This window comes from Serinus canaria, chromosome 24, assembly GCF_022539315.1.
Source record: "Serinus canaria isolate serCan28SL12 chromosome 24, serCan2020, whole genome shotgun sequence".
Taxonomy (NCBI): domain Eukaryota; kingdom Metazoa; phylum Chordata; class Aves; order Passeriformes; family Fringillidae; genus Serinus; species Serinus canaria.
The window spans coordinates 2059760-2087233 of NC_066337.1; the positions used below are offsets into that span (position 1 = coordinate 2059760).

General features: G+C 45.3%; 1 protein-coding gene across 3 annotated transcripts in view; it reads left to right on the top strand.

Moving 5' to 3' along the window:
- Positions 1-27474, top strand: part of PKNOX2 (PBX/knotted 1 homeobox 2) — a 102897-nt gene that overhangs the window by 54627 nt on the left and 20796 nt on the right. For all 3 annotated transcript variants that reach the window (XM_050983632.1, XM_030232129.2, XM_030232128.2), the window contains 4 exons: positions 6177-6325; positions 6637-6712; positions 17615-17723; positions 24755-24894. In XM_050983632.1, coding sequence (XP_050839589.1) covers positions 17640-17723; positions 24755-24894 — 224 coding nt within the window. In that variant the 5' untranslated portion in view covers positions 6177-6325; positions 6637-6712; positions 17615-17639. The remainder of the gene's footprint in view (positions 1-6176; positions 6326-6636; positions 6713-17614; positions 17724-24754; positions 24895-27474) is intronic.

Sequence of the window (27474 nt, forward strand, 5' to 3'; positions counted from 1 at the left end):
CCCTCCCAGCTACTGCCGAAATTAACCCTCTCCTGGCTGGAACCAGGACAGGTTCCAAGAGCAGCTTCCACTCAATCTGGCGACAGACCCTTGGTCATAATCACAGAAATCTTTTCTTGTGGAGTCTGTTTTGCTGCCAGCACTGTCGGCTCCTCTTAAAACCAGGTTGGAAGGGGGGGAGAGAGGGGTGGACTTTCCTCCTTGAATCCCACACCCTGAGTGAGATTAGAAAGGATTTAAATTGCTGAAATGATAATTTAAAAAAAATTTGATACATCTATGTTGAAGATCCAGTCTTGTAAACAAAGAATCATCATGGTCTTTCCTTCTCCCTTCCTCTATCTAGCAGCAAATGAAAAAAAAAAACCAAGAGGGAAAAAGATGAGAGAAGGCAAAGAGATAAAGCTTGAAAGAGTTTGCTGTTGGGTTTCTTTTTGAGAGCTTGAATATTTTGAAACAAGCTGTACATGGAAATTCTTCCCTGTGAGGGTGGTGAGGCCCTGGCACAGGTTTCCCCATCCCTGGAAGTGTCCAAGGCCAGGCTGGATGGGGATTTAGACCAGCCTGGATCAGTGGAAGGTGTCCCTGCCTGTGGCAGGGAGTTGGAAGAGGATGAGTTTTAAGGTCCCTTCCAACCCAAACCATTCTGGGATTCCCTGATTCGATGTAATTGAAAATAAAAGGTGCTGGGGAGAAAATAATCCTTAACTCTTCTGCAGTCAGATGTTTGCCCAGAGTGATGAGGATATATTCGATTTTTCCTGTCTCTAAAGCAAAGTGAAATGCAGAGATTTTCATCTTCTCTCTTTGTCCTACCATCCCAATTCCCCCTGTGACCATGTGCCAATGGCCACTCCTGATGGATTGGGTGCAGTAAGTGATTTTAGCCAGGCTCTGGACAGTGCATTCACACCCAGAAAGGCATTATAACCCCTCAAAAAACCCCCAAAAATACACTAACCCCACGCCCCAAAACCCAAAAAAATCCCAACTTAAATCACTTGAGATAAGTTGGGTGTTATCTTGAGTTGCAAATTGCTTGTTTGCTTCTCCAGCTGGAGCTGTTAATTCAGAACAATTAACACACGTTTAAAACCCAGACAAAGCATATGGAGGCAGTTCCTGGGAAGAGCCTGTTTGGGATGGAGTGCCTCCCTGGGAAATGGGAAGGATGACTCAGTTTGGCTTTCCCCTTAGATCCTGGCAGGTGTGGTGGGAAATGACACAAACACCAGAGTTTAGGCCCTCAGAACCCCTGCTGGATGCTGGGTTGAGGGATGCTCAAAGCCAGACCCGGCTGGGTCTCTAGACCCAAAAGGAAATCCAGTGTTGATGCTCACTGTTGGGATGAATTTGTCACTGAGACAGTGCCTTCACCCTCCTGCTCATCCTTCACATTTTTCTTCTTGAAGAAATAAATCCAAGAGTGACTCCTAAAATAATGTCTGAATTTTTTTATTGGCCCTTTGCAATGCCATGGAACACCTCCCTGGCTCCATCCCTCAGGCCTTTTGTGGCATCATTTTGGAACCTGCCATTTATTTTCTCAGGTTCCCTTTTGATTTTTGATGCAGGTGAAGAGCAAAAGCCTAAATCTGGAAAGAAACCCCCAAAATACAGCAGTTCAACCTTCTTAAAATACTGATGTGAGCTCAACCTGCTTAAAATATCTCTGGGTCAAGGAGCAAGGAGGTGAGCTCATTGCTTTTTCACAAGGACATAAACCACTGGTAGACTTTGATGGGAAGCTGTAGGAAATGCTGCAGCAGTTGTTGCATTTTTGCAGCCCAGTAGGGGCTTAAGGGGTGATCCATCCTTTCTTCCAGCCTTGCCTCCATGTATCCATGAGTCTTTTCACTTTTCACCATGTGTGCTCATCCATGCATCCATGAATCCATGAGTCCTTGCATTTGTCCATCCATCATTTTTGGTCTTATACTTCTGACCAGAACTGCACAGAAATTTTATTAAGGGCATGCAAGATTTTTTTTTTTCCCACATGAAAAAAAAAATCCCACAAATCCAAATGTTTTCCTGAGAAACTTTACAGGAATTGGCATGGCTGAATGTGCAGCAGCTTTTAGCATCCCCTACAAATGAAGATGGGAAAATAAACTTTTCCATCTCAAAGTTGGCACTGGGATTTTGGGGTTGGGGACCCCTACAACGTGAGCCCCCCCCAAAACCTCCATCCCCCTGAGCTGAGAAAGCCAAGCAGGTCATCTTTAAGAGCTTTTTCTGCAAACCCTTTCCTGCTACTCCCCCATCCGAGGATGGATGTAGGCAAATCTGAATAACTAATCAGAGTCCTCATTAACCCCCCACTGAGATGCTCAAACATTCACTTTGCTGTTTGTGAAGCAGGGAGGGAAAAAAAAAAGGAAAAGGGAAAAAACCTCACAAGCCACCCTGCATTAAAATTGATGTGTTATTAATCCCACTGTTCCAGACCTCATGGGCACCGAATTTTCCTCCGTCTCGCCCGAGGCCGAACAGTGTGGTGCTGCTTCTGCAGGGCACTTTGCCTTTCCATTATTTATCAGCACAGAGGAGAGAGGCTGCTTTTGTTCCCTGGATCCAGATGTGTTCACATGCACATGTCTGGGGTGGGGATGTCCAGTATTTCTCTGCATGCCCCGTTTGGGTAAATGTGAGCCCCTACAGCAGGGCTCTGCCAGCAGATGCATCTCTCCAACCATGTTTAGCCTCAAAGCAGCTTTGCTTTTGCAGAAATGCAAAAATATTTGGGCATGTCTCAAATCTTTCACTCTCTCTGAGAATGGGTAGGGTTTGTGCATCACCAGTTTAAATTCTGAAATGAAAATATTGTATTCTTCTTTGCCTCAGCATCCCCAACACCTGGCCCAGCCCTTATCCAGAGGCTGGAGAGAAACTGCACTGTGTGGGGAAAAGCCCAACACACCAAAGGTTTTTGTCACAAAAGTCCTCCTGGCAGATGGCAGCAGGTGTGGCCAAGGTATTTGGAGAGTCATGATCATCCCTTGGAGCTCGTAAAGGGTTAACTGAAACTTGAGCTTTGATTTCTGCGTTTGTACTGATTTTCACACCTGCAGGGTTTCTGTGCTTGTCCCCAGGGCTGTGGAGTTTGGGGCCAGCAGAAATATTTTTGGGGGATAAAAATAATTCAACAAAACCCAGCATTACTGGGGATTTCACCATTTGTGGTTTCCTTCTAAGTCAGAGGAGCTGGCATTAGATTTATTAAAAAATGATAGTCACAATTAAACAGCACAATTAAATTGGCACGATGAGGCTGGCAGCACCACGGTCTGCTCACACTGGAAGAGACAAAGTGACGTGCTGGGAAAAGCCTTCTTGCTTTAAAATCCTTTTTGTAAAAATCTCGAATTTTCTTTTGTTAAATGTCAGCTTTATTAGCATTCCCTTACACTTCATTAAAACTTGTTAACAGGGATGCCCTTGGCTTTTTGAGCTGCCTGTCCCAGGACACTGGGTCCCAAATCTGCTGTTGGATGCTGTTCAGGCCAGCAAACCAGGATTTGGGGCATTTGTGGGATTGATGACTTGTCAGAAATGGTGTCTCATTCCTGGCCCTGGGGCAGCTGCTGAGCACAAGGCTGAGCAGCCGTGGGACACCGTGGATCTCTGTGCCTGGCGTTGCCTGTGGTGGAGCATCCTGGAGGAGGCGCCTCCTCCGTTCCCCTTCGCACCGGGAGGACTTCAAAGGCCTTTGCTGAACTTCAAAGGATGCCTTTTGAAGTTGCTAAAAGTGCTCAAAAAGACTTCTCTCTCTGCAAGGGTGTTCAGGGAGATGTCCCTGGTGGGGCTGGCTCTTTGTGCTCCTCGTGATGGGGACAAACCGGTGTCCTTTCTGCAGAAGGTGCACGATGGTTTTGTCCTAAACCAGCACCCAGGGCCTCGGGCCTGGCCACCTCCAAGGGTGAAAATCAGTCTGCCAGACTGTCAGAGCTCTTTTAACTCTGGCAGAGCCTTACTTCTGCTCCTTTTCCTCCAGCCCTCGTGTTTTGTTCACACAGGAAAAGTCTTTCCTGTGGGATAGAAAAGTCTTTATAGGATGAAGGACTGGTGCAAAACATGAGCTTTTCCATCGTGATGTCAGGACAAATCCAATGAAAATCAAGTCCAAATTTGTGATATCTATTTGGCATCAGCCCACTCCTGCTTCTCCAAGGCAGGAACATTAATTCTTTACCATAAATAACCTTGGTGTTTCACCTGCTGCTGTGGTGGAGGAGTTTGGGGCTCAGGCCCTTCTGAGCAGATCAGGTCTCTGCATCTCTTGGCTGGACCCTCCCTGCCCTGAGAAGTCAAGAGGCTTTTCTCTCCCACCTTGACCTTTTCTCTCCCACCAAATTTTCCACGTTTGGAGGTTTCTGCTGTGTGTTGCCCTGAAATGTTCCAGTTGTTTCCAGATCTCTCCCTGGGCAGTGACCATGGGGCAGCTTCCCAGGAATGCAGGCTTCCCCATGTAGCTCCTTTGGTTCCTGGGGGAGATGAAGGACACCTGCCCTGAAGGCACAAAACTGCACCTGCTGTTCTTGCAGGGGTTGGGGATGGAGATAAAACCTGGGGAAACAATTCTCATGGATCTCCTGCCTGGCCTCCCCACACCTGACACGGCTCTCTGCTGGTGGTGTGCAGCAGAGACACATCCCTGGGGTGTGTGGTGGGACCTGAGGAGCTCTCCAGAGGCTCTGTGCAGGTATCTCAGGTGTGTGTTGTACCTGAGGAGCTCCTTGGAGGTTCTGTGCAGGTATCTCAGGTGTGTGTTGTACCTGAGGAGCTCTCCAGAGGTTCTGTGCAGGTATCTCAGGTGTGTGTTGTACCTGAGAAGCTCTCCAGAGGCTCTGTGCAGGTATCTCAGGTGTGTGTTGTACCTGAGGAGCTCTCTGGAGGCTCTGTGCAGGTATCTCAGGTGTGTGTTGTACCTGAGGAGCTCTCCAGAGGCTCTGTGCAGGTATCTCAGGTGTGTGTTGTACCTGAGGAGCTCTCCAGAGGCTCTGTGCAGGTACCTCAGGTGTATTTTAGGCATCATCTGAGGAGCTCTTTGGTGGCACATGTCAGATGTACGTAACAGCAGCAGTTCAGAGGGTGGAGGTGTGCACACATCTGCCTGTGTTGGACATTTATCAGCAACCTGAGGAGCTCTGAACAGGTTTTGTGTGCCAGGGTGGGTGTCTGGGGTGCATACTGGAACCTGAGGGGCTCTCTGGAGGTGACACATCTGTCAGAGCTCCCTGGAGGTGACGTGTGCCATGCTGGATGTCCTGATGTGTAACAGAGCTGTGAGGAGCTCCAGCCAGCTGCTGTTTGTCACAGGTGTCCCTGCCAGCTGTGCGTGGGTGAGGAGCTGTCCAGGGTGGGTGGGTACCCTGGTGATGCATCAGGGCTGGGCTGAGAGCAGCTTGGCAGAGCCTGTGTGTACCAGGGGACAGTTATGGGACTGTAAAATAACTATATTAACTATATAATATAAAATAAGGGATCCATACTGAGGAGCTCTCACCAGGAGATAGATCAGGGTGGATGCCTCAGACAAACCCTGGAGATCCCAGGAGGTGTTCACAGGCACAGAGGTGATATCTGGGGTGATGTACATCGAGGGACATTCAGGTGGATGTTGGAGGTCTGAGGGGCTCACTAGAGATGTTAAATATGGAGAGATCTGGTGAATTTTATCTCTTTAATCCTTTTTTTTGCAGTCAAACACAAAACACCCCAGTGTGGGTGGCTGTGCTGGTCCTTGCTCAGCCCATCTTTGTTTTTCCACTGGAGCTGCTGAGATGGGCCCAGAAATCCCAGTCCCATGAGGGGCAGGTTCTTGGCAGCTGCAGAATCACCTCCAGGATGTGGATGGGCTTCTCCTCCTTCAGTAGTGGCTGGGGCTCCCCCATTTTGGAGGTGGTGCCCCAGTTCACTCTGTGTGAGCCCAAGTACAAAAACACCTGAATTATAAAAGGTGTTTTTAATGTTATAAAATATTATAATTAACCAGGGAAATGCCAACTATTATAACATATTATATTTTATAATAAATAAATATTATAATTTTATTATAATTCCCCAGGAAATATTATAATTACCCAGGGAAATGCCAACTACCAGCATGAAATGGGGGCACAGCCAGCCATCAGTGCTGTTTCATTCCTGTTTTCCTTTTTTCTCCTTTTCAGACTGGATTGTAGCAGTAACCCTCAGTGTGATCCCGTGAGGAGCTTTCAGCACCCAGCAGGAGTGGAAAGGAGGGACAGGACCCCCTTGGCCTCCATCCCCTGAGCACAGAGCAAGGAGGAGCTCACCTTTGTCTGCTGGACACACCTCGGTTCGACCTCTAAAATCTGAGTTATTTTTGTCCTTTTTTGGGGATGTTCAAACCTGATGGGGAAAACCCCTGACCTAGCTCGGACATCAGTCCTGCTTTCATCTCCAGGGGATATTCCCACCTTCTTTTCCTTGATTTCTCCTATTTTCCCCATCATCCTCCAGAAAAAAACCATTAAGAGAGGCTGGCCATCCATGGCTCCACTGCCACTGCACTTTCCTAGTGCAGACCTTCATCCTTTGCTTAATATTTCACTTTCTTATTTTATAATTTTCTCTCAATGTTAAAATATTCCATTTTTGCTTTCCCAGGTTGTGATCCCTACCCAGTTTTTGGGGCAGTGGGAGGACACTTCCAGGCCAGTGGCTCCCTGAGCACCCCCTAACAGTAAGGCTGCTTTGCTTTGTTTATTTAAACAATTATATGTATTAATTGTGCAATTATGTATATTAATTGAGCAGGATGTGGCAAGTCATGACCTTGGTGGGGTTTATTTGGAGGGATTTCTGCTGTTTTCTGTTGATATAATTTAAATTGTATCAACCCTTCCCTAAATGCAGTGAGCATTTCAGAGCAGAATTACACTTTTTTTTTGTTTTAAAAAAAGGAATCAGTCTGTGCAGGGAGTCTTGTTTTAAAGCTCAAGTGTAGATAACATATTGTTAAGAGCCCTACAAGACATAAGCAGCCTGGAGGAAAACACATATATATTTTTGTGAAAATACTCTGAAATATAGGTTGTTATCACTGCAGAATTTTGGCACAGCCAGCAGTAGGGTGCAAAGAAATGGTCACCAACTAAAAATAAACGAAATGCAGAGCTTAAAATAAGATATACATGAAACCAAGGGTTTCACAGTCCTTTAGTCAACCCTGATCACTAAAATTAGGGCTTGACAGTGACAAATGTGCTTGATCCGTGCCAAAACCAGGGCACCCAGCAAGTGACACAGAAAAGAAAACCCTGCTGGCTACAACTTCCCTCCTGCAGGAGCAAAGAGAAATCTTTGGTCACTGAAAATGGGAGGGGCCCCTTCAATTTGGGTAAATATTCTGCAAAAGTGCCTGGGTTCACTTTTAGCTGGTTATTTTTGGCTGGGGGCTTCTCAGGGAAAAACCCAAACCCCTCCTTTGGTCCATGGGCCAGCAGAGCATCTTTTCCTCGAGTCCTTTGGGTCTTGCCTCCTCTCAAAGTCCCCTCTAGTAAGAAGCAGCCAGCAGGGGCAGGATTATTTCCCCCAGGCCTCCCTTTGATTCTTCTGGTGACTCTGCCTCAGCCAAAGCCAAAAACACACCATGAGGGGAGGGATGGGAATCTCAGCCTGGTTTTACCTTTCTGATAAAGGTACAGGTCGGGTTCCTGTTGAAATTACTTTTCTGGTGAGTGTGGGGGGATTGGGGTCACCACAATGAGCACTTTTGGGGGCTCCTCCCTGCTTGGTGCCCTCCTTCCAGTCTGGATTTCCAAGTGAGTGAAAGTGATGCCTTGGAGTGGCTGCCTGGAGCAGAGGCCAGGCAGAGCTAGGAGAACAGAGTGGGAATTTCTGAAAGGCATTGAACAGACACACCTGGGGCAGTCAGAGCCTCCCAGGGGCTGCACCCAGCACGGACAGTGCTCACCAGTTTGTCAGGCAGGTTTCAGTTTGGTCCATTTCCATAGCAGGGGTTCATTCTCCAATTTCAGTTCAGGCAATGAAGTCCCATCCCCAATTTGCTCCTCCCCAGTTCATTTTTGTTTATAATTTTTGGGTCCTGAGGCTGTTGGGTGTCCTTGGGTTCCAGGCCCAGAGGAACTGTTTTGTCTGACCAAGATGTGAAGACAGGAGCTGACACTTCCTATGACTCCATAGAGTTATGCACTAATGCAGCACGGGATTTGGGAAATAGAAAGGTTAAAATCTCAAGGCATCAAAGGTACTCTGTGCCTTGCCATGTGTTTTGTGTGGGCTGGGTCGTTCTCTTTGGAGGATCTGTGGCTGTGGAGGACACAAAGTGCTGGAAGTCCCTCCAGCAAGGAGACCAAACCAGAACTGCTCAGTAAATTGTGCCAGCAGGGTCCAGACACCTTCCTTGAAAGGCACAGGAGGGTGTGATGGTGGTGGGTGTCCATTCAATTATCTTCTGGAACACTGGGCTGGCTTCACTCTAAGTGGTTAATGACAGAAATTACCTGAAGGCTTCTGAGAAACAGCTTGGTTTCCCTTGGCTTTCTGCACTGTGTCTTAGTCCCTGCAGTTTCCATGCACCAAACTATTTCAGCTTTCCTCCTCCTGAAGCCCCTGTAGCCACAGGATGCACCTCTGAGGCCAGGCCATACTTTTTTGTGCAAAAAAAAGCTGTGAAAAAAAATGTAACCTATCTGTCTCACATCATGGACACTTTCCAGTCGTTTTTTAATCCAAATTTCCTCATCCTGTTGAGTTCAGACCAGGCTGAGATTTACCCCCATTTGGAGTAAATGGAGAAGACAGTCTTATTAAGCATTACTAAAGGAGCTTGGAACCCATTGTAACTCCCTCTAAATCACCATGTCCCATTTTAAACTTCTCTTTCATCACTGAGGCTGGAAATGTGGCCCAAAAATTGCTTTCAAATGGGCAAATGAAAAATGTTTCAATTGTGCTGATTAATCCAGGTGTTCCCATCTCAATCTTCAGTGCCTTGGCTGGGGGTTTGACAGGGACAGCTCCCTGTAGGTGCCAGAAAGCCTGACATGCCTCAAGGGAAACCTCATTTTTGTTTTCTGGTCAGCAGAGTCATTTGTCAGAGGGAATTTTACATTTTACATAGGAAATTCAGGGGGAAGGCAAGACCAGGAGGAGCCAGAGAGCTGCAAGAGAGGGGTGTGAAATGAAAACTCAGCCAGTCAAGAACTCTGGTTTATCTGCCTAATGGGGCTCCAGAGGGAGCTTTTCCCCCTCCCAGGGGGAACATTTCCAAGTGTGATAGCAGGATACAGCAAGAAATGAGGCAGATTTAAGGGAGGATTTTATCTGGGGTACTGTGGTGTTGCTCTTTTCCTGACTTTCCCAGTCAGGGAATCTTTGCATTCTGCCCCTCACCCCTCACCTGTGTTTCTGCAGGTGGGTTCACTCTGCTGTTTTTAGCAAGTCCACCAAAAAGCAGATATCTGTCCATGCTTACTCATGGGGGGTTTGGGAGATTTGCATAAGACCTGTGGGATTTGAATTGCAAAACAAACACCCCAGGAAGGCATTAAATTGAAATCTAAAACTATGGGAAATTGCAATATTGATGATGGGTGTTCATGGACTGCAGCAAGTCCTTGGTTTGTGGTGGGGTCTGTGCCAGAACTGCTGGAGGGTTGAGGTTGCAGGTGGGTCTGGCACTGGCACTGGTCTGGTTTGCACTTTGTGCTGTTTGCAGTGGCAGAGAAATTGGTGGTTGTTATTTGATAACAGCATTCCCCAAGGTAGTGCCCCCTCCCCAAGTCTCCAGAACTCCATGCAGCTCACTTGCTTCCCTTCTCCTGGCCCCTGCAGAGAAAAGATTGGAGGCACAAAAGGCAAAGGTGGGTTGGGATAGGAACAATTTACTGGGAACAGCAATGAGGTAAGAGAATGAACTTGTAACAGCAGCAGGACAAATAACAAAAATGCACAAAAGAGAGCACAGAGCTTAACCTGACCACAGCCATGCCCCCAAAGAGCTCCTCTGGTCAGGACCAGCATCACCACATTGATCTATCCCCAGGAGAATGAATTCCCTTCTTCTCAGAAGAGAGAGGGTCCCTTTCCCCTGCCCCTGGCAAAAAAGTGATATCAAATAATATGAGGGTCTGGTCAAGCCCCCCCCCTCCAAGCTATTGTAAAAATTCACAAATTCACTCTGTCCTGGCTGAAACCAGAACAGAACTGCTGGTGTCAGTTTGGAATGGAAAAACTTCAATAATGGTTCAAATTTTGCAGAGCAAGACAGTTTTTGAGCCTGTTTCTTCTCAGCTACTGAAGCAACAGCACTGATGTCACCTTTGGTCTTGGGACAGAAGTTTGTAGAATTCACAAATATGACAGTTTCCCATGACCTCCTTCACCTCAGACCCACACCTAAACCTCTTCTTCCAGCTCATGTCTCCAAAACTCATCAAATCTTTTGCCATCACCTTTTTTGTCCTCTGAGAAGCTCTTTTTAGCCTGGCAGGGGATGGAGTCCTCAGTCCCCCCTGTCACAGCATCCTCTGCACAGAGTGTCCATGGCTGGATCAGTGGGAGCTGCTGCTTCAGGGGGGGCACGAAGGGTTACAGGGGCTGGGTGACATCAGACTGGCAGCCTGTCACTAGTGGGGTCCTGCAGGGCTCCATCCTCCACCTCGTGCTGGTGGAACATCACCAATACTGTGAGCAGGACCTGCCTGAGCTTGTCTGGCCCTGCTGCTGAACCAGACACTGGCACTGTGCTGTTTCACCCCAGGGACACTTTTGGCCATGGCTGGGTGGTGTTTCACCCCAGAGACACTTTTGGCCATGGCTGGGTGGTGTTTCACCCCAGGGACACTTTTGGCCATGGCTGGGTGGTGTTTCACCCCACAGACACTTTTGGCCATGGCTGGGTGCTCCAGCTGGGCACGTGGGGACAAGTCCAGGCCTGCAGGAGCTCTGGGGGTGCTGGGATGAAGCTTTCCCCCATAGCAGGGGCTGCTCCTCAGGTTTCCCTCTGTGGAGAAGCTTTAAGGGTGATGGTGAAGGAAAGGAGTCGGTTCTGATGGAGGGTTTGGATCCAGAGCTTTGTTCTGGCCCACAGCCTCTGAACCCAGCCCCAGCTCCAGCAGAACTCCTGAGCCCGTGGGTGCTGCTCCTTTTAACCCCGGGGAGAGGGCAGGGAAGGGACAGGGAGCCACCAGCCAGGGACAGGAGGGGAGGTCTCAAGGGACAGAGGACACCTGGATGGCACAGTGCCCCCCGAGGGTGGAGGGCATCCTTTGGATCTGCCAATCGCTCAATGCCCTTCTGGAATTCCAGGACTGACAGACAGTGCTGGGAGGGGTCAGGAGAGGTGACTGACACACCTGGGAGGGAATCTTCAGGGGAGGGACCCGGGGTTCTGAGGTGAACCCTGAAACCACAACACCGTGCGCTTCAACATGAGTCAGACACAGGACTGGAAGGGATATTAATCAGGTTTGCAGATGATACAAAACTGGGATGATCTGCAAACTTGGCAGGGAGGCCCTGCAGAGAGACCTTGACAAGTTAGAGGGCTGGGCCATCCCCAGGGAGTTCAGGGAGTGTTGGATTCTGCACCTGGGATGGGACAGACAGAGGAATGAGCTGCTGGAAAGCAGCTCTGCAGAGAGGGACTGGATGGAAGGCTGAATTCCAGTCAGCAGTGCCCTGCCAGCCAGGAGGGACAGCCCTGTCCTGGGGGGCTTCAGGCCAGCACCAGCAGCTGGTGAGGGAGGGGAGTGTCCTCCTCTGCTCGGCCCTGGGGTGGCCTCAGCTGGAGTCCTTTTGGGCACAGAGCATGAGAACAGCTTTGGGCTGATAGAGAGCATCCCAGGGAGGGCAGCAGGGATGGGGAAGGGCTGGAGGGGCAGCTCAAGGAGGAGCAGCTGAGGGCACTCAGAGGGACCAGAACAGGTCTTGGAGGAGATTGAGGGGAGACTCCTGCCAGTCTGCAGCTTCCTTGTGAGGGGGAGAGGAGGGCAGAGCCTGACTGCTGCTCTGGGGTGCCCAGTGGCAGGACCCACAGGAATGGCCTGGAGTTGTCAGGGGAGGCTTAGGCTGGGGATTAGGGAAAGGTTCTTCAGCCAGAGGGTGCTTGGGCACAGGAACAGGCTCCCAGGGCACTGGGCATGCCTCAAGGCTAGCAGAGCCCAAGAAAGATTTGGAGAATCCCCTCAGGTGTGTGGTGTGACTGGGGGATGGTCCTGAGCAGGGCCAGGAGGATCCTTGGGGGTCCTTTCCAGCTCAGATCATTCTGTGATTCTGTGACCTTCTCATTGCCAGCCTGGGTTTGGGATTTGGTGTTTGCAGGATGGAAATGTGATTCCTGACTCACCGCTCTCCATGAGATGGAGAATGAACAGCCCAAGCCAAGGTTTGAAAGCCAAGGGCAAGACTTTAGACTTTGGACATCAGTTGTTCTCAGAGAAGGACTGTTAACATTTATCTGCTCCCTATTTTTTACAAGGCAACCAGAGATTTTATTTAGACATTTCATGCCCAGCAAGAAGAAGTTCCTACATTTTTGGGGTTCCTCAGCTACATTTCACTTCAAAGCTTTTTGATTTGCTGAAAAAATAAAAAAATCACAACTTGCTCTTTTGGGAACTTTTCCTGGGCAGAGGGCTGGGTTGCACAAAATTCAAGTATTCTCAGGTTACTTTGAAGAAGCTTCTTTGATGTTTCTCTGTGCCAGTTTGTTTTGGAAGGTGCTTTAATGCTCTTCCCCTATAAAAATAACACTTAAGAATGTATGTAGGTATCTCAGCTCTCCACTTAAAAAAATGAGCAGAGTTGTTTAATGCTGCTGTTCAAGGTACATTAACCTTGTCTGCTAAAGCTCTGACTGGCTCTTGCAGGTTTTATTCTCATGTTTATGTTGCAGAGATATCCCTGGAGCCTTTCAGAGATGGGTATCTTTGGAGAGGAGAGAAATATTTAGCAGTAATTGTTGTTCTCATCAGAAATCCACTGGAGCAGCTCCATCCTTTCTGTGGACCTGAAGCTGGTAGGAGGATTGGGACATATTAATTAAATAAATACAAATAACAAATAAATGCATGTAAATATTAAACAAAAAAAAAATTAAAATGCCTAGGTGAAAATATTAAATAAATAAATGCTCCTTTTCGTGGTGCTCAGGGGCCCATCCACTGACATTCCAAACCAGGGTCTGGCAAGGGGTTTTGGCATGGCCCAGCCTGGTGTTTCCCTCTCCCTTTTATCCCAGGCCTTTGTCTTGACCAACTGCTTTTTTAAGGAGAAAACCAGAAAAGGTATTGGCTCTGGCCTAGACTTGCTTCTACAGCAATATCGAGTCCCAGTCTGCTTTAACCCCTGCTTGTAGCAGAAACTCAGGCTCAATTTCTCCTTTTTCAGCAGGCAATAACTGATAACAGGATACTGGGAGGGTATGGAGGGCAGAATTTAGGAAAACCAGAATCTTGGCCAAGAGCAAAAGATGCTCCCAGTGCAGGAAAACCTCCTGGGATGGATTGAGGAAACCTGGCAATTATATATTCTTTAAAAAAATTAAAGCAATTTGATGGCACAGTGGTGTCTTTGCACAAGCATTCCTGATCCCCCCAGATGAGGTGTTACATGAGCAACATGTTTGGAAGCAGCCTTGAACACGGAGGAATGGCCAAGAATGGGTAATGTCTTGAAAGATTGGATTCTTTTCTGGTTTTTGACCATTTAATAGCACTTGGATTATTTTTAACAAGCTCAGGGTGGCATAAAGGACTTCCTGTAATGACAGGAAAACCTGCTGTTCATCTTTCAGGGTAATTTTGGTATAAAGAGGCAAAAAAGGTGGAGATTTGTTGATAGAAGTGAGACATTCCAGAGGAGAGGGTCACTCTTGAATCACTTTATGGCCAATCAAGAGTTGGCATCACCCCTCGAGGGGAGCCTGTCCTGGTGGCTCTGGCTGAGATCTATTGTCCTCTGGAGGACCCTCTCCATCCCTCCTCTGCTGTATTTCTTCATTTTAACTTAGCTGAGTGCATCTATCATAAACTGCAGGAGCCCTCTGTGGGGATGGTGACATAAAACCTCTCAGCCTGCTGAGGAGAGAGCAGAGCTGACACGCTGAGACTCTCACAGCTCCCCCTCTTCAAAAACCCCCTTCACAAAAGGAGTCTTCCCTTAATACAGAAAAATACCTTCCATGGCTGCTGAAATAAATAATCCTTAATCTCTCTAATTATTTTGATGCTTCAGGTGGAGAAGAAAAGCCTGAGCAGTTGATTTTCTGATTGTTGGTGTTGAATCCTCCATTATCAATTGCACGTGGAGCAATTGCTGTGGGGCAGGAGCTTCTCAATAAGCTAAAAAAAGTGAAACTCATTTTCCCACTGGTTCAGACACAAGACTTGTGCTTTGCAGATTGAGTATTAACATTTTGCTTTGAAAGCAGGGATGTAGAGTCCATAAAAGGGACTTTTAAATTTATTTTTTTTTCATTCAGCCCCAATTCTGACCAGCCCTAACCATTCTAATATGGGTTTATGGCTTTTTTATTAATCAAGGAGGTCATGTTCACCTGGAGGGTGCCTGGCAATACTTTGGTATTTTAAGTGTTTTAAGGCATCATGGAAAAAAAAAACCCAACTTTTCAACTTAGTCTTTAATTATTTTTACTTGAAAAAGGATGTAATATATTGCTGGTAAAAAACCTCAGCCTGTAAATCTGAGAGTCTTTTAGATAGGCACAAGCTCTTGGGGAAATACATTTCCAAAGTAATGGCAACATTTCAGTGATAGCTGAAATAATTTTATTTCATAAGGAAATTTAGGATACTTTGATCTCAAGTCGCTGCCAAAATGTGAAGTAGTGCTGCTTCCTGAAATGAAAGAGCCTTGATGGGTTTTTATTGCTCACCATTTCTTCCTCCTGTGCAAGTCCCCCAGGAGCTGGCTGCAGTCCCTGCCCTCCCTGAGCCCCAGAATTCACTCTGCACCCAAGATCTGAGCATTTCCCTCAGGTGGCTGGGAGGACGTGGCAGGGCTTTGGTGATGCTCTGCTCCCTCCTGGATCTGGATGCCCATAGTCAAGAGTCCAAAATCAATTTAAGAAGTGGGGGAAAGAAAGTAAAGAGAGGAGATTAATGCATAAAACAACAAAAATACCAAAAATAAGAAATGGATGTAATGGCAGCTTTCAGCCCTTCCCTGCTCTGCCTCTGATAAATCCATGGGGTGACAGCTCTGCCCTGCTATCCTGAGACCCATGGCTGGGGGCTCCCACCTCTCCAGCTTTTCCTGTGGCCACCAGACACTTCCCTGGATATTTACAGTGCCTGAGTGCATTTGTTTCCCCCAAGATAAATAAATATACTGCTACTGGCAACGGCTGGCTCCCACTTTCACCCCTTTCCTCCCCCCCACATTTAGCTGTCAGTCCTGTTCTCCAAACAAATCATCACCCATAAACCTCAATGAACAGCTCGATTTGAGCAGCTTAGATATTATTCAGCAATTAAATCGGGCTCTGGGCTGCCACCTTCTGGGAACAGGCTCACCCAAATCTCACACCCCACAGAAACAGCCACGTGCTGGCTGCAGGATCTCTCTTGGCAGCAACAATGGATGCCAAGCAGGGTATTTTCCCAAAATAGCAATGTCTTTTTTTTTTTAGCTTCCCACACAGATGTCCAGAACTGTCACAGTGCTAAATTCTGCTTTTCCCCAGCTGGAACTGTTTCTGGTGGGGAGGTTTTTCCCTGGGTGTTGCCCCCTGAGGACAGGGATATTTGTGTGCCTGCAGCTGTGAGCTGAGTTTGACTCTGGACATCAAAGGTTTTAAGCTGTGAGTTCACTCAGGAGCAGATAATTTTGCCTCCTGCTATTTTGCTGTGGGGAGGAAAAAGAAGAAAAGCATCATTTTAATCCCATAAATGCAATATCCTCACTGCTAGAGGTCTGTGTCAGGCAAGAGCCCTGATCTGCCTTCACAATGCTCAGGATCTGGGGTGTGATTTCTCAGTGTGCAGTTCATGGGGTGTCCATACTGGTGCAAAGTATAGGAAAGAATAACCTCAGTTATTCAGGCAAAGCAAAGAAGGGTTGTGGCTCATCCCTGCACACAGCCCTTGGCTCTCCATTTGGAGGTGGTGCCTTTGTGAACTTAGTGCCTGGCAAAGCCTGACAAAATCAGAATATTGCACCTCTTCCCCCAAAACAACCTCGCAGAGAGGACCAGATTTTTCACAAACATTCCCAAATGTGCCTCAGCTTTGTCTGAGCTCATCAGTGCCTCTTCTCCTCTTCCTTGCACCCTCCTGCCTGCCCCCATCTCATGGTGGAAGCAGTGCTGGCACTGGTTTGGGGTTAAATTCCCTGACAATATCTGGGGACTTTGATAACGTTCTGCATTTCCTCAGGGGGTGGTGCCATGGCTTTCCCCCGATAAGAAGCCAGTGCCTCACAACAGGGAGATCCTTGGGGAGGTGTCACCTCTTACAGAAAGGAGGCTTTGCAAGAAGAAAGGATGTCCCAGGAAGATTTTTTGTGTAATTTTGTGAGCTGGCCCAAAACAGAGCTGTGAGCCACAGAGAGGACAGGACGGAGTTCTGTAAGACTTCACAATTATTGGCTTTTCTTTCTAAAGCCACCCCACAGCTGCAGTGAAGGAGTGGGAGAGGAGGTGTTTCAGGGCCAACAATTGCTTTTGGGTCACATCTACCACCAGGTCCTTTTGTTGGGGACTTTTCCCAGCCAAGTGCTCCACTACAAATTTGTCCCTTCCTGGTGCCCCTCTTTTTTCTCCATCTCCTTTGGACCTGAAGATACAAAAAAATTACTCTGTTTTCCTCCCAGATAAGTGCATTTTAGAGAAAGCAGCAGCTTCCAGAGAGGCTGGAGGCAGTGTAAGGACCATCTCCTCAGTTTATGGGGTGTGCAAAATCCAAAACAAACTCAAATCAAACAAGAGTTTCCATATTTCTGTGCATTCAATCATCATGGGCTCAGTCACCTCAGCACAGGAGACAGCTGGGTTGGATGGCCCTGCATAGGAATGTGTTAAATGAAATAATAAATAAATATATGAAATGTGTTGGTGAATCTCCAGATTGGACTCTCAGTGTCCCTTCTGGACTGAGCATGAGGATGTGACTCTGTGGTGGCCAAAGCCAGAGAGACACATCATTCTGGGACAGTTTAGGGTATCATGTAAAAAATGGCAAGTTTTGCATTTATGGTTTGTCTTTCTGCTTCCAGAAAGGAGGAATACTGGAAAGGGGATGGAAATCCCCATTTAGGCAGTGTGGTTAGGTGTGAAAGGTGGAAAGAAAATGCCCTGGGAGTGCCAGGGTTCACAGGGGAGAAAATATCATGAGTTTCACTGATGGCACCTTCACCTCCAGGGAAGATCTCCCTGCTCCTCTTCCCCCCAGTGCACTCCTATCCAAAATCACAAATCTCAAGAAAATCACCAAATCCCAATAAGGCTCACCAAACCCCTGGAGTCTCTTCCAGTGTGGCAGAGGGCAGTGTGAGGAGCACCCCCTCTCCTCCCTGCCTTGCAGTTCTCCTTCCCTTTCGGTGGGATTTCTCCTGGGGGGATCCCTGGTGAGCTCCAGCTCTGTTCTCCTGCCCGCAGGTTCTCGATGTGAGTCCCAAGCAGGATGCACCATGTCTCCCCTGCCCCAGCTCTGACCATGATGGCCACCCAGACAGTGCCTCCTCCTCCCTACCAGGACACCCCACAGGTGAGTGTCCCCAGCTCCTGCATCCACTGCCTGCATCTCCCAAATTACCCATTACAAAATGTTCCACCCAGAGCATCCATCTCAGACACTGCCAGCACTGAAACCTCTTCTGTCAGTCTGCAGGATGGAAAGATTTTGGGTAAAACTTTGGGGTTTTCCCCTTTTTGTCTTATGCCTTAAGCTGTGCCAAGGGAAATTTAGGTTGGATGTTAGAAAAATGTTTTTTCTAGAAAGGTGATAAAGTTCTGGAATGTTCTGCCCGGGGAGGTGGTGGAGTCCCCATCCCTGGGTGTGTTTAACAAAGCCTGCATGTGGCACTGGGGGCCAGGGTTTGGGTGAGGGGTTGGGGTTGGGGTGGACTCCATGATCTTGAAGGTCTCTTCCAACCTGGTGGTTCTGTGATTTTGGGGTCTTTGCAAAGCTGCCCTGGTGGCATCACTGTAACCAGCAGGACAATTAGCTGAAACACTTGACTAAACCAGGACAGGTTCAGTCATAGGAATGGCCTTTGATTTATTTCAATGGCATTTTTTAATAACCTGTGGCAGGGGAGAAGAAAAGATTTCATCTCCAGTGGTGCTCAAAGCAGTCAAATGACTTTTTCAAGCACCTTTATGGAGTCAAGTTATTAGAAAAAGAGGAGTTTGTCCAAGAGAAACTCTTCTGGAGCACCCCAGAGGGCTGGACCTGGGAGCTGAGGATGGATTTTGGGGATGGTGCTGCACCTTGAAACCCATCCTGAGATTTTTTTTTTGGGGTAAATTTATGTCACATTTCTGCTTTTCCAGCCACAATGGCTGATCTGTGTTGTGCACTGAGCCAGCTCCATGTTCAAACGTGGGTTTGGAAGGAAAAGCTGCAGCTTTTTTTTTGTGTTAGTGTAGAGGGTTTCAAGCTTTTCCTCATTTGCTGCGTTTCTCATGTGCAAAAGCAGAAAAATCTTCCCTCCCAAAAAAAAAACCCCAAAAAAAACCAACAAAAAAAACCCCCAAAAAACCACAAAAAACCCCAAACCAACCAGACAAAAAACCCTACCAAAAAAAAAAAAAAAAAAACAAACCAAAACCCCCCCCAAAAAAAAAAAAAAGAAAGAAAGAAAAAACTCACTGCCTAAGCTTGTCCTCTGCAAGCTGAAATAAATAAATTGACTTTTACCCCCCCCCCCGAAGCCAGCCTCTCCTTTCTCCTCATTTCCTTGGGTGGGAAAAGGTCACTTCTCAGAAGGACACCTCGCTGGGCTTTTATGGCTCCTCCAACTTCGGGGCCATCATTTGCTCGCTTGGCTGCTCTCCCTTCTGCAGGGCTTTTGGGGTTTTTTTTTCCCTCCAAATTTTTTTCTCCCTTTCTCGCTTACACAGCGGGGGAGCCTCGGCACCGTTTGAGTCCTAATGGGCAATTTAAGGGACTTTTAAAATAGCCCAGACGCTTTCCTGGCATCCTCTGGACACCTCCCCTCTCCCTTCGCCCTCCCTGTCCCTTCTCTGCCCCCTCTTTGAATACATTGAATTTTGGGGACCCTCAGGAGCTTTGCTGACCAAATCCTTCCCTTTTTTTACCTTATCAAGGAGGTTGCTCAAGCGTTGAGTGGGTTTGGAAGGAAAAGCTGCAGCCAAGAATTGATTTTTATTTATTTGTTTTTATTTTTTTATTTGGTTCGTCTGCGACCGCTGTGAACTTTTCACCTGAAAATTTGGGATTTCTAGGGATTGGGAAAGCAAATGACACCAACTTCCTTCTGCCCAGAAGTGGGGGAGAAATAAATAAAATGGAAAAGTTATTGATTATCAGAGCTACAATGAGCTCATCAAGGGAAGCACTTTGGGGAGAAAAGTGCTGGAAAAAGGGATTTGGGGAGCTTTGCATTCCTGTTTTACAAGCTGCCACCCTCACTGTCAGAAACAGCAAAAACGAAGCAGAAATGATGGCAAAAGCTGCTTTTTGGAAGGGAAAAAATGCTTCATTCACCCCTGGGGTCTGTTAAAGGAGTGGAACGTGGAGCATCTTTTACCCCAAGCATGGTCTCGTTGATTCTCTCCCTGTTGGGAATTAAAATCTGCATTAAAATCAGTTTTCTGTCATGAATGAACCAAAAGCTGAGGAGGAATCTTCAGCCATTTCAATGCCAAAAAGAGGTTTTTTAAAATTGGCATTTTTAGCATTAAAAGTGGTAAAAGCAGCTTTGCCCTTCCAACAAAAATGTTTCTTAGGTGGTCACAAGAGGGACAAAACAGGGAGGAAGGGGGATTTGTTCATTTATTTATTCTAAAATTACATTTAAGAAAAAGTGTTATTAAATTTGGGTTCATTTTTCATAAATTTCAGCACAGAAAGGGATAAAAAGCATCTTCCCCCCCAGGTGGTTACAACAGGGACAAAAAAGACCATTAAATAAATACATAAATCAATTACTCTATAAATGTATTTTGAAAAAAAATTAAAAACCAAATGGAGAAGTTGTTTTTTCCTAATTTTCAACACAAAAAGTGATTAAAGTATATTTCCTCCTCCCACAAAAAGGGACAAAAATATAATAGCATGAACAGAGCTCTGTCTTTTTGATTACAAAACCATTTTTTAAAAACTCACAGGTTAAAAATCGTGGGGGGATTGGGATTTTTCAGTAGGAGCCACAAAACCCCCAAATCCTGGTGTCCTCAGCAGATTTTTGGGCTCAAAATTGCTGCTTTCAGCATCCCACTAAGAAGAAGGTAAATGATGATTTGGGGATTTCCTCTCTGGACTCCATGTCTTTGTCCTGTCTTCAAAGAAAATCTAAAAATGGGGAATTATTTTATTTAAACCTGGGGATCCCCCAGAACCCAGCAGCAGCCACCAACAGCAGCAGAAGATTTCCTTCCAAAAGAGGAAAAACCCCCAGAAATATCATCCCTGAGCCCTAAAAATTTATAATATCCAAGCCCAGAATTAGCACACAGAACCCCAGAAATCTGTAATTCCCAACCCCAAAAATATCACACCTGGACCCCAGAAATTTGTAATTCCCAAACCCAAAAATATCCCCCCAGTTCAGGCAGCACTGAGCAAACCCCATCTCAAAAATATCTCCTTTACTCAGGAGCCTTGCAAAAATTCAGGAATTTTAAAATTTTTTTTTTCCTACTTCTTTACTATTTTTAAAATTTGATTATTACTTTCATTAAAAAAAAAAAAAATTACAGCTTTAAAGCCCTTTGTCATTTCTTTGCATGTTCTATCTTTAAAAAGTATTTTTAAGGATATTTTGAACATAATTTCATTTTTTTCCCAACTTTTTAGCATCTCTTTTTGTATTTTCTACATTTTAAAGCATTTTGGATTTTTTCAAACATATTTTTTACATTTTTCTGCATGTTAAATAAATTTTTAACATATTTATAAAACACTTTTTGGTTTTCACATCTCTGAACATATTTGTAACATATGAAACTTTACTTTTCTAATCTATTTGTAAACACATTTTGAACATATTTGGAACATATTTAACAATTTTTTAACAGTTTACATAATTATTGTCACCATTATAATTTTTTCTTCCCTTTTTTTTGCTGCTTTTTGTGCTTTTAATTTTCCTTTTCCATTTACCTTTTCCCCTCCTCCTCCAACTATTTTTGGCCATTTTCCACGGGAAAAAGGAACCAAACCAAAACCCACCTGTGGTTTTTTTATCCAAATTTACAACTTTTACACCCAAATATTTCCCACTTTCCCACCACCAGGATCCTGCTGCCTTTTCCCTCCCCACCTCCTCCCCCAAATTCCATTTTTGGCTCCATTTTTTCCCCTCCTCCCTGTTCAGCTGCAAATCCCCCCCATCCCAGCATCCTCTCCCCTGTTTTTCCATAGACCTGGAATTATTTTGATTATTTTTTGTTCTTTCCTTCACTCCAAGGTGAGGTAATGGCTTCAGAGCAGCCCCAAAGGAAGCTTTTTATTTTTTTGGGTAACAGCTCAATTAGTTGCAGACTTGGCTGGAAATGTTCAACTTGGCAGGATGCAAAAAGGGCTTTGGAATCCTGGTAAATAAATGTGATGGTGGGGGGAAAAAAGGGGAAAAGGTTGGGGGGAAAAGCCATTTTTCCCTGCATGAAGTGTAATTTTCCACAGAGATAATAGGGAGAAAAAAGGGGGGAAAGGGAAAAAGGATGAGGAGTTGTTCAGTGGTGTGGCTGGATTATCCCAAAATCTGTTCCAGTTTGGGTTTAGATGGAAAATGGGGGGAAAAAGGAGAAATGCCAAGGGCTGGGATCGGGGGGGAGGGAAGCCCAAAGTTCTCTGAGTCTGTAGCACCAGGGAGGGGAAGAGGGGCAGAAATGGGACCTGGTGGGAGAGGTGGAAATTAAATAGAGCCAAGGGAATCTGCAGGTGTGGAGCCCAACTTTGGAGTTATGAACAATAAAGGAGATTGGAAAGAAAAAAAAAAGGGAAAAAAAGCGACAGCAAAAGGTCAGGCAGGAGATATTAAAGGCAAACATTTTAAAAGCAAAAGGTGCCATGAGTTTGGTCCAGCTTGGGCTTATAAAGTTTTACATATTTTTGTACAAATATACATTTATACTAATTAATGATACGATAATTTATGTATATGAACATTTTTATATGTTAACAATCACAAAGAAATGTGTGGGCATGTTAGACAAATAAATAAAAAATACATGTAAGTCCATTCTGTATAAATATAGAAATAAATGTAAAATGTATCAGACAAATAAATATTATTTATATCAAAAAAAGGAAGAACAGACAGGAAGAAATCAATGTATTAGACAAATAAATAAATTATATATATATATATAAAATTTATTGTATATATATTGTATATATATATTTATTGTATATATATTGTATATATATATACACACTATATATATATTGTATATATACATACACACACATATAGCAAATTATATAATAAATAAATTATAAAAAATTATATATCATATATGAAATGATATATAATTTTTATGTAAATATAAAATGATATATAAATTGAAATGATATGTAATAAATTAGCTATAGAAGGTTTAGCAAGAACCAGAGCTTCCCTTTGCTCCATGCCTCGAGGGAAGGCTGAACATTTACAGGTAAAAATAGGCAAAAACTAATTTTTGCAGAAATTTCAGCAGAGAGGTTGGCACACCAACCACTTTGTAACAGTTTTCCACTGGGATTTTAGGCTGAAACCTCTGGATTTGGGGGCTGCTGATGCATTTGAGCCTCAGTTGTTTCAAATCCTCCCTGAAGTTTTTTTTAAAGGAATCTGGTGATGAAAATGCAAGGGCCAGGTTGGACCTGGCTGAAGTCAATGAATGCAATGCCAATGTATTCAATGTCCATGAAGGCAATGAGGACAATGAATAATTCAGATTTTTTTTAAGTTTTCAATGAAAACTGCCCTAGATAGGCGTTACCCCTGTTTGATGGTGGCACTTTTGGGGTGGAGTTGGAAGGATGCTCAGGGATTCACAGGAGCACAGGCACAAGCACAGCTCCCATCCTAAAGATCCAGATTTCCCCAAAGTCATTGCTGTTTCTAAAATAAGCACAGCCTTTGTGGTCAGGGTGATTTACTGCACAGCACATTCCCCTGATGGCAGCCCTGGGGCTAAAGTTGGGGCATTTGGGCATGGGCACCACCAAAGTTGGAGTTTTTCTGGCTGTCTTCTCCCAGCTCTGAGGTGACTCATTGCTGGGCTTGGCCAGCTGGAAGAGGCTCACCTAATTTGGGATAAAATTGAAAATGACTCTGTCTAGACAGTAATACCTGCTTTGGAGGAGCTCTTGGCACACCCCGGTGCTGCTGATTTAATCTGGGACTGCTCTGAAACATCCCTGCCTAAATTACCCCACACTGTAAGGGTGCTGGGAGTTCTTTCCTGTATTTTCCTCATGAAAAGTGGGAAATGTGGGGGAAAATGTGGTGCAAATCTAAACCTTCTCTTTCCAGGCACACAAAATGCCTGTATGTGTTTTACCTGCCCCACCAGAGCGCTGCATCCCAAACTCCCAAAACCCCGCACAGAACGCTGTGAAACCCGTGAGGAAAGCACAACCAACCCTGGTTTTGGTTTTGTTTTGTTTTATTTTATTTTATTTTATTTGATTTTTTATTTTATTTTATGTATTTATTTTATTTAATTTATTTATTTATTATTTCCATTCTTTCCCCTCTCCCCCTTATTCCCCTGCCCTCACCAGATGACAGCACGCCCAGCAAAGTCCGAAACACTGATCCCAAAATCCAAATCCCAGGCAGAATGAAGAAACCCGGCAGGAAAGCACAGAAAACCCTGGGGTTTTTCTTGTCTTTTTTTTCTTTTCTTTCTTTTTTTCTTTCTGTTCTCTTTTCCTTTCTTTTCTGTCTTTTCTTTTCTTCTTTCTTTTATTTTTTTTCTTTCTTTCTTTATTTTAGTCCTTACTATTCTCTCTCTATATTCTCTCTATCTTCTCTTTTCTCTTTCTCTAGTTTCTCTTCTCTTACTTCTCTTCTCGATCTTATCTTTATCTTCTCTTCTCTTACCTTCATATTACCCTTATCTTATCTCTCTTCTTTCTATTCTCTTCCTCTTATCTTATCTCTCTTCATCTCTATTCCTGCTACTTATCTAGACCGTCAGGTCAGCTTTATGATATTATCTCTCCAAGTAACATGGATTTCCTGCACTTGCCTCCTTGGACTTGTCCTTTGACCTTGTCCCTTGTCCGTTTTACGGTTCCTTGTTCCTTCCTGTTCTTTTCATGGTCCTGTTCCGTTTTGCCTTTTTCCTTTTCCGTTTCCTTTTCCTTTCCGTTCCTGTCTCCCCTTCCCCTTCCCAGTTACCCTTCACGTCTTCCACAGTTTCCCTCTCCCCTTTACTCCCTCCACAGAGGGAAAGCCACAGGCCCAAGCAAAGCCCAGAAACGCTGCATCCAACACCTCCCCAAAACCCCACATGACCCCCAGGAAAGCACAACCACCTCTGGTTATATTTTACTGTATTTTATTTCATTTCACACGGTTTTTCCCCTCTGTCCTTTGTCCCTGCCCTCCCCAGATGACAGCCACAGCCCAGCAGCCCACCAAAGCCCAGCCCGTGCACCTCACCACGCCGGCAGCCGCTGCCACCGCGCCGGTGCCGCCCGCGGGCGGGGACCCCCAGGCGCAGCTGGAGGCCGACAAGAGGGCTGTCTACAGGTGAGGCACGATAATTGCATTCATTAATGCCTTTTAATTAATGGCTTCGTCGCTGTAATGCATCAGTTATTGCATTATTGTGGGTTGTTGCATCAGTGCGGCGATGCATTAATTAATGCATCGGTTGGTTGATGCATTCGTTATTATGATGCATTATTAATCTGCTGTTCTTCTAATGCATTAATTAGCACACGGGGAGGGGGAATTAGCAATTAGCTCCTTTTTAGCAGTAATAACCATTGATTGTGACCTGTGGTGGTGGAGCTCCTTCGTGGGCTTTGCTCTGCAGCATCTCTGCCCCTTCAAAACATTCAACCCCCACCCCCCAAATTTACCTTTTGGGGTAAAGTCTTGTGATTTGGGGCTGGACAAAGAGTGAAGTCTCACAATACCCTGAAATCTGCCGTTCCTGCATCTGTGCAGGATGTGGGCAGTGAGGGGCAAGGGATGGCTGGCTCCTCCAGTCCATTTTTTGTCAATTTGGGCATAATAATATATAATATTTTAATATATGCAGTAATATTATTGTATAACTACTATAAGTAATGGTTTAATTATGTAAATAGTATAATTATATAAGTAATATGTAATTATACAAGTGATATGTGATAATTTACAAAATCAGAACATAGAGCAAGGATGCAAGAGTAACAATATTCTAATATAATTAGGATTGAAGTTTAAGGTTTAGGATCAACCTATCAATGACCAGGGCTGTGGGGGCTTGTGAACAAAAAAATTGCAGGTTGGACTTGAAGGAAATAAAATATTTGTCCTTCAAATACTCAGATATTACAAGGCTGAAAGGTCTGAAAAGGTGGATGAAAGTATGGAATGAACTCACTCTTTCCCAGGAAAACACCAAGGATTATTCACTGCAGGTCTCCCAGTGATGAAAATAATTTCCTCAAAGCAAAAGAAGCCATTTGAGGACAAAAATTCCTTTTTTTTGCCCTTCCTTGATGAGTTCTGCAGCATTTGTGGGATAAAGGGAAGAAAACAAACCCCACCCCACCTCTGGAGTTTTTGCAGCCTCAACTGGAAGGTCAAAGACATGGAAAAAACTCCTTGTGGGAGTATTCCCCCAGAAAACTGGGGGGGAAATTGTTGTCCAGTTCCATGTGTGCACTTCTTGCCCAAACCTGGATGCTTATTTTTGGGTGCTAGCCAAAGCAACCCCACAAATATATTTGATATAAAACAAATCTATCCTACTATATATTTCTGCAATACATTATATATATATATATATATATATATATATATATATATACACACATCAAATTAACCTTTTTTTGCTGAGTATCTCCTCTCCAGTGGCTCAGGTGGACGGTGTGTGTGTCATTAGGTATCAAATGCACACAAGGATTTTTCTCAGCCCTCTTAGTCCCTTTCCCTGCACCCAAAACAATGGATTTTTGTTAATTTTCAATAATTGCACCGAGGCAGAAGGCATTGGCTGTGAGCATCGCTCGATCAAGCTGGAGGGAAATTGCTGGGAAAATGTGCTGGGAAATACAAAAACCCATGGACAAGTCACCCTGCGGGGTTTTATGCCCTAGCAGGAGGTTTATCACCCGTTAAAAAAACAGAAAAAAAGGGGGAAAAAATAAATCCTTCCCCAGCCTGGTTGGTGTGGGAGCAGCTTGGCAGGGGCTGGTCCAGCAGGGCCCCTTCTCAGCTGCAGATTTCTCCCAGCTGAAGTGTCTTCTTGACTTCATGCAACAGCGGGGCTGGGACATCCCAATGGATTTTGGACCAGAGAAGATGATGCTCCTGAAGGGAAATGATCCTTAAACCACTGAGCACCACAAATTGGATTTTTCCAAGTGGGAAATGCCTGGATTTCTTTGCATTAAGTTTGATGGGAGGTTTTTCCTGGGGTTATTTTTTGTGTTTTGGGGTTTTTTTGTTTTGTTTTGGGTTGTTGGAGGTTTTTTTAGGGGAAAAGGGGTGAAAAAGAATAAAATCCCTGTTGTGACGTGCCCGCTGTGCTGCTGGCTCGGCTGAAGGTGGGAAATTAGGCCATTAGAGGAATTCATTCCTCTTTATTAGCCCGTGTCGAATCCTTTTTATTAGTGGCTGCAAACGACCTCTCTCCTGCAGGAAAATGTCAGGGCTGGTTCAGCCCTTTCATTTGGAGGATTCCCTGGCAGAAAAAAACACCCAACTAAACAAACCAGGGGTTTTTTTTCAAAACTGAAATCAGCAAAAGCAGATTTTTCTACCCCAAACTCTCCTTTGTGCCAGAGGGGTGGTTTTCCTCCTCTGTAACACCCACAGTGGGGAAAATCCTCCAGATTCCCCTGTGCATCCTGGAGATCCATCTATTCCCCCCACTGCAAATTTCATGGCAAAAAGGGGCTCCAGCTCTTAATTTTTATGCCACAACCTCCACCTGCCGTGGTGGGCCGTCCTTTCCTTTGCATGGTATGAGCATGGAAAGGCTGGAAATGGAGAAAATGTGGTTTGGGTTGTTTTTTTCCCATGCAAAAATGAAAAAAAAAACCCAAATTCCACAATAATTTGGCATAAAGCTCATGGCAAACCACCAAATTCCAGCACTCCTCGAGACTGCCC